At 29.7% G+C, this 7,598-nt stretch overlaps 1 protein-coding gene across 1 annotated transcript; it reads right to left on the bottom strand.

Annotated features, from left to right (window-relative positions):
* Window positions 1-335: 335 nt before the first annotated feature.
* On the bottom strand, window positions 336-4,319 carry LOC141453847 (lysophospholipase D GDPD1-like). Its single transcript, XM_074127516.1, has 7 exons — window positions 4,088-4,319; window positions 3,971-4,013; window positions 3,709-3,890; window positions 3,416-3,636; window positions 2,560-2,702; window positions 1,566-1,692; window positions 336-518 (listed from the first exon to the last, which is right to left on the bottom strand). Exons 1-7 carry the CDS (start codon window positions 4,227-4,229, stop codon window positions 360-362), a joined length of 1,017 nt encoding a protein of 338 aa, XP_073983617.1. The 5' UTR covers window positions 4,230-4,319; the 3' UTR covers window positions 336-359.
* Window positions 4,320-7,598: the final 3,279 nt, after the last annotated feature.

The following is a 7,598-nucleotide window of genomic DNA, read 5'->3' as shown; positions in this document are numbered from 1 at the left end:
AATCAAACAAAATAGTAGTCCTCAACTCTGTACTTACAAAAAAGATCGTTATATCTACAAAAAATACTTTTTTCCAAAACAAAAGCATATTTTTTTTGTATTTTATTAAAATTGTTCAATTAATTTTATTTCGGAAATAAATAGAAATTAAACTAAAAAATAAAAAAAAAATACCACGGAACTAAAATAAAATGCACCGGAGTTCGCTATATAATTCAATTTCACTTCAAATATCTAAGGAAGGAAATATTATCACATAATTTTTTCAACTTTTTCTTTTGGATAGGTAAATGACGTATCACATTTTTTATTTTTAAGGAAAACAAACGATGGTGTTCTTCTGTATTTTTTTTACCTTTTTAATTTGTGTTGGCAATCACATTTTTGGCGCAAGAGTACTCATGATGGCTGTTCAAAAATTTTTTTAAGCGAGTAGGGTAATCAGTCATAATACCAGTAACTTCCAGGTCGTACACTTGTTTGAATTCGTTCTCGTAATTCAATACCCATACATATGTCTGAAAAAAACTATTAACATGTAAACTACGTCTTTAAAAAATAGAACTCGCACTTAAAATGTAAGATGAAAGTAATAAATATTTTATGCGTTTAATAGTTTTATAATTAGTAAAGCTTGACGGTTTAAAGAAGAGTTAAGACAGTTAATTAGGGGTTCTCAGCTCCTCAGCTCTTACCATCCAACTGGGTCGTAACATTATTGGTGTGTGTATCTGTGTGTAGAGAGAGGGAATTTCCCCCCCCCTAAAACATATGTCGAATGAATTAAACGGTTTGGTAAATGGTTTGGTTTGATGTCAGTGGCGTGTTTGAAAAAATAAGGGAAGAATTTGTTACGGAAAGTAGGTTACATAAACAGGCGAGGGTCATCTTAGAGGGTGATTACACTTTTAACCAGGATTATCTGCATTGTATTACAAGAAAATTTCTTTGCAGACTTGTAAGCAAACAATTTCATGTTACTACAAGGAAGAATCTGTGCATGACTGGAATTAATAAATTTATTTCTACTTGCTACAGAGTGCGGTAGGAAAAATAAGAATAGGTTTTTGCTGGGATCTAGAGAACTGTGCTAAAGCTTGGACACTTCCTTAAAGTGTTGTATGTTTAAAATATCTAAAATATAGTTATTAGACTGGATTTCTTATTGCTTCTTTGGTTTTATAAATCCAATTGTAAAACCATTCCAAATCCATAAGAAGTCTTATTGTTAAAACGCTGTGGAAACAGGAAGGATGTGTACTCACACTTGAGATGCAACATTTTTTTCGAACATCTTCAATCTTAGTCAGCATTTTAATTTAATTTTAAGAAATTAAAATTTAATAAATCTTGCAAATAGAAGGAAATTAAATATTTGTTATGGAAAGTAGGTTACATAAACAGGCGAGGGTTATCTTAATGGGTGGTTACACTTTTAACCAGGATTATCTGCATGGTCTAACAAGAAAATTTCTTTGGAGACTTGTATGCAAACAATTTCATGTTACTACAAGAAGTTGCAACCTTTACTTTAGAGATATAATTTAATTACAATCAGAACTCACCTGAATACCTCGTTTTTTCAAGTGCTGAAAAAGTGTCTTACTCATTAAAAGGGCATCAACAATCTGAATTAAAACAGAAGGCCAAAAAATCATAAAATGACCTTCTTTTCTGGTGGTGTTAATTTTCCTGAAATGTAACGAGTCATTTAATTGATGCTAGAATTAAGGAATGATTTATACATCTACTGAAAATATACATATATTATTACTAAAGTAATGGAACATCAATGTTTATTTTTAAATCAGTTTAGAGAAAAAACGATAAAATATTCGTAAGGAAATACAGATTTACATTACAAGCTGTCCACGATTTTCCATAAGTTTACATTTTATACAAAAGGAAAAGTGAAACGTTTCAAATCTTATGAAGCTTTGTGGAGTACACTTTACAGAGATAGTACCTTATCTCTCTATAGAATAATCTTTCACCAAAATAATTTTATTAGTCTCCATTTCAAAACAATTGGACTTGCAATTATCGAAATACTCCATAACGTTTTTGCCCTTTCATATGGACTAAAGTGCAAACAGTGATTTTTAAATATTAATTACGAACCTAGATCAAAATCTATGGGAAGACAAGGTTTTAACAAAGGATGTTCCCTGTAATTTAATTCTGAAATATTTTTGTTCACATCTATATCTCCTTCATAAACACAACATGCTTTATTATTAAGCCAACATTTTTTTTTTCAAGCACAGTTTTATCACTACCATGTCATAAGAAACTGTTAGTGTAAATTTGAAAGACTAAGATAACTTTTTTTTAATTTATGAATGTACGCTATTCTCTCGGATTATTTTAATACTGGTTTTAGCACAAATTATTCCCTATCGTTAATTATTTATATTTCAAGAAACAAGTAAATGACTGGTGTTCATAAGACACCCTTATGAAAGTCTCAAAAATAGAAAAAGACACCTCTACCTATTATCCATTTAAAAAAAAAAACTGTTTTTGTTTTTCTTTTTTTAACTTATTCATCAAACTCACCATGCTGGGCGCAGATACATAGAAGGTTGAAAAATTTCCAAATGGCTTTCTTTGATTGGAAAAAATGGCAATAGACCTGTGTAATATAAAAGAATCAGTCGAATCACTTGCTTCAATGAAAACAGCAAATTCACATTAGGATTCTGCAACCAATTTTAAATTTTGTAAAAAAAAAAAATGTGAAAAGAAAAGGAAGATAAAATGTAATAGCAAAAAATGAATAATTATAAATCCCTAAGCTAATTAGAGATGACAAAATAAATAAATATAAAAAAAAAGAATTTTCGTCACTCAATTTCTAGTTTAAGTATAAAAGCCAACTAATCTTCAAAAAAGGATAAAGATTTAAAAAAGTATTAAATTATTGAGCCATCTTTTCCTTTTTTTTTCTTTTGGATGCATTTCACTGTTTCATTCCCCTCATTTTAAGACCAAAAGATGCATTTTAACAGTCTGGCCGACAAAATACCAAGCGTAACATTCGAATAAATAACTAATGCATGTTTACTTCATTCCCTCATGTTAAAATCAAAAGATTATTCAGCAGAATCTAGCCAGCTAAGTACCAAGCACAACATTGGCATGAATGATGCTATTACAAAAAAAAAATCAATATCTCATTCCGATGAATAAGTTGGATGTTGGACCTTTGTTATTTTAACGATTCCTTTTTTTTTATTATATAAAATTCGAAAGTAAAGCATTTACAGCAATAAAGTACCCTATACTATTTTACTGAAAACATAATCAAGAATCATACATTTTGAGTTTCTCCTCTACATATTAAATGAATTATCTCAGAGTTTCTTCAGCATAATCAGAAAAAAAAAAAATAAGTAGTAATGTAATAACTTACTTGGGCATAGCATTTAAGTGTGATGCTCTCACTGAAACTTCCCCAAACAGTAATATTTTCTCTACCATAATGAGTGATGAGCCTATTTACTTCTTTTACAAGTAGATCATTGTTGGATTTCACATCTATATTTATTGGTACAGTAGGAAAATGTTTAAATACTTCACTGAGAAGGGGAATCCTGCGTTCTTCTTCTATGCCACTACCCTTAAACATTACTCCTGCAACATTTATACACTACCGTCAAAACCTCGTCTTAACTAGGACACTGATTTTTAAATATTATTACGAACCTGGATCAAAATCTATGGGAAGAGAAGGTTTTAACAAAGGAAGTTCCCTGTAATTTAATTCTGAAATATTTTTGTTCACACCTGTACTCCTAAATAAATTACTATCATGGCACACAACTACTTGATTATCTTTAGTGAGTTGACAGTCCAGTTCTAACATATCAGTGCCTATTGCAACTGCCCTGAAATAAATTTATAAAATCTTGTAACTTATCCAGAAGTAATGAGCAAACAAACTGCTGTGTATCATCTGAAAGCTAACCTTTTAAATGCCGTCAAGGTGTTCTCATAATTTTCTCCTGCACCTAATAAGAAAAGAGTAAAATAATAAGAATTAATTTAGATTTATTAATAGAATTTAATACGTTCTGGAACTTACCACCTCTATGACTAATATGACGACAGGTAAATTTAATGTTTTTTTTACGATGAAGTAAAGTAGGATTTCTTAAAAGTACCATAGACATAAATGCATAACCTCCGAAAAATGCTAAGAATATGTGCAACGAGTTATCAAACATAGTGTAGGATAAATTATAAGAGGAGCCTTATCATTCAATTAATAGCACGGTACTGCCACTACTACAACTAGCAAAGCCCCCGCGAGAAAGGGAGGGGTTAAAATAAGGCTTTCCAGGTAAATTAATGTAAAATATAAATCCTTGACTTAAATTTAATTTTTAAGAACAGTTAGTTATTTTCTTAGTAACACTTTTTAAACACTTCTTTCTTTTTGAAATATACATACATATGTCAATTCAAAAACATCAAATCTCGTTTTTCTTTACTGATGCTACTACTAACCCACACTACGAGTTGGGTATCAATATTTTGTTGTCACTTTTTAAAGGATAGATGCAGCGATATAATTTGAAGCCTAATTTATCTTTTTTTGTTTTAAAACATCCCTAATATGACATATTTGTTCTTCAACGGCCCTGTTTAACAGGATCGACATTGAGGGAGATTGTATGATTATTGCTAAACAAAAAATGTTTAGCTCCGAATTACAGTATCAATAAGAAATTAATGAAATAAAGGTGCATTAGATACTCATGTACATGTCATAACAGCTTCTATTTACTACGGTACCAAAATCAAATATTAAAACAAAATTATTATTATTTTTTTTTTGTTGAAGAAGATGAAAATTATTTGCAGGTTTATACAATCATTATTGGATATTAAAAATAATGCTTCACAGAAGTCTATCATGTTCTAATCTGTGGAAAACATCTTGCAACAATTTCAACGATACTGCTCCGTCAAACTACCCAAGAGTATTTCAGAAAATGCCTCTTTGAACATGGATTAACTTTTTTAGAAGACAATTCAACCAAGAAGAATCTATCACTCTCTGGAAGAATTTCCTTGTTGACCTTACCACTTGTACGGTCTCATTTAATTTCAGAAGCTCTAAATGATTAAGAAAATAATCTAAATAATGACATAATCAAAACTTAAGAGATAACTTAAGATCAATTTTATGATATTGACATGTTGTTTGGCTTTTTCGAGAATATCTGTCATTGAGGACCGATTGTAGAATGGAGAGTTTTGGATGAATTAAATTCTTAGAACTATTAGAAGGAAAACTTAAAATAATTTTGATCCAACTTTAAAAAAAAAATGTATTCAACTGGGTGTAGAACTTTAACTCTAAAGCTAAAACTGAATTCTAGAACTAAATGTGGATCTAAAGTACTATTCAACTGTTTGTACATGCGCCAAGATAGAGTGCTCACGTCCTATTTTCAAATATGATTAGAGTGCTCACGTCATATTTTCAAATATGATTTGCATTTTGTTAGTTTGCATTAGAGTTTATCACTATATAAGTTATTATTGCTCAATTCATAGAAATTTATGATTAATAATATAATACCACTTTTACTATACCGTTATAATACACATGTAAAAAAAACTGAAAAGAAAAGTAGACATGATGTCTGTAATAATTTTAATTGAAAAACTTCAGTATATGTTATCTAAGAGCATTGTTTCTAACATATTTAGTTATAATGTGGAGTTCTTCAGTTGTTCTAATATGAACAAGAAAAGTGTAGTACAAACTGTTGCCGCTAGATAGTTTGAATATTTTATTTTGGCCTGTTGTATGCAAAAACTAAGTAAGTTTTAACTTCAACATAAAAAGACCATTTCATAGCTATTTCATAAATTAAATGCCCATTAAATACCCAGTTCAATTTTCGCCGCTAAATTACTGAGTATGCTGTTTCTTTTGTACTTTCGGGTTGAAAATCTTTCCTATTATTATAGACTTTTAAATCACAATTAATTTATCGTTACCTTAGATTATTGTCGCTGAATTCAGATGTGACCGCATAAGTCTTTAATAGTTAGTTATACTAACTTTGAAAAAAAAAGAGACTACGTTTCTACTTAATCTTCAAATGAAGTAGTTAATAGTAATAGCGTACTCTACATGTTATCACTTAGTGACTCCAATTAGTGAATTGTAGCATTCTGCAAACCAGAATAAATAACTATTGAGCCAGGTGGAAGACTTCGAATGAACAAAAACAATATTCAAAAGGCGGAAATTAAGGTTATTTATCTTTGCATTCCTAGTTATAACTTCCAATTGTACACCAATGTGTTCACACCAATGTGATTACCAATTTAAGATAGAAAATAGAACAAATGATTGAAATCTCTCGAAAACTAATCAAAAAATATATCTATTCTTAGTTCGCAAAGAAGATGAAAATTACAAACTTTTTCATGTGAAACATTACGGAATATTAAAGATCTTGTTTCACAGAATTCAGTATCTAGAAAATCACTGTAGAAGCCTTCAATGCTAATCGCTTCGCTAAAACTCAGTGGTATGATAAATATCGAACTAATTTTGATATTATTAAATTATTATTCAAGTTAACAAGCTTTTTATAATGGTCTGAAGCAAACGGGTTCATGGAAAATTTAAATTTTAATTGACGTGATGGTCAAATGCATGTCTATTTCAAAATTATCTTGATCATTTTCATTTTAATTAATTTTCTTTGCATCATAAGAATATTTTTCACATTCTCCAGTTGAAAACCTCTGTCTTATTTAATTCTTTCTTTGCTCATAAATAAAAATAAAATGTTATTTTCAACTTTATTTTACATTACCGTATTCCTAATTCTCTTATATGTACTCACCTGTGACTGCGCGTAGGTGCAAGGCGCCTGAGTAAGAAAATATATTTCAGTGCTCTCTTATAAGTAGCTTTACAATTAACGAATAAATAAAAAATATCGTTATAAAAACCAATATATTCTCTTATTCCTCGTAAGAAGAAAAACTGCAGCCATGTCAAATTTTCTATTTTGAGTTTTCTACTAGAAATATATGTTTCTAGGGACGCTTGAACGCAACGAAAGGTTTTTAGTTTTTTCTTTCTGCGTGTAAGTGAGAGAGAGATAGAATGAGTGAGATTTCCTTATAAGTGGATACTTACACTCAAATCACTAGATGCCCAAACATTATATTCATTTGCTAACTAATTTTCCTGACTGGAACTTAGTGATGAATGCCTATCAACCAGAAGTAATGCTATAATGATTTTTTGTTTATTCGTTTGAGATGTTTTCATAAAAAGTTAAAGGAATTTTAATTTGAACTCATTACTGTACTGTAGATATGTAACTTATGCTTGGATATTTTTCTCAAGAAATTCATATTTGAAATTATTTCATACGAGTAGATCGTCTCTTTTATATAACTGTAACTTATAACTTATATAGCTATAACTTTACTTAAATTCAAGCAAGCTATCTGAAAACTTTTCTTTACCCTCAATCAAGGCACCTACAATGCCCATCCTCATGCAGCGGCCCTGTACTGTTTATAGTTGGTCCATTGTAAAATACTCATTTTCA

Source organism: Rhodnius prolixus, unplaced genomic scaffold (genome assembly GCF_049639745.1).
Source record: "Rhodnius prolixus isolate KJV_2025 unplaced genomic scaffold, Rpr scaffold_3, whole genome shotgun sequence".
Taxonomy (NCBI): Eukaryota; Metazoa; Arthropoda; class Insecta; order Hemiptera; family Reduviidae; genus Rhodnius; species Rhodnius prolixus.
Note: the sequence above shows the minus strand (reverse complement) of the source record. Positions and strands in the feature narration are given on the sequence as shown.

Coding starts and splice junctions, on each gene's coding strand:
- LOC141453847 (XM_074127516.1), bottom strand. CDS start 4,229: ATGTTTGATAACTCGTTGCACATATTCTTAGCATTTTTCGGAGGTTAT. Junction 3,637..3,708: donor TCCCATAGATTTTGATCCAG/GTTCGTAATAAT, acceptor TAAATGTTGCAG/GAGTAATGTTTAAGGGTAGT. Junction 519..1,565: donor TGAAAAAACGAGGTATTCAG/GTGAGTTCTGAT, acceptor AGTTTTTTTCAG/ACATATGTATGGGTATTGAA.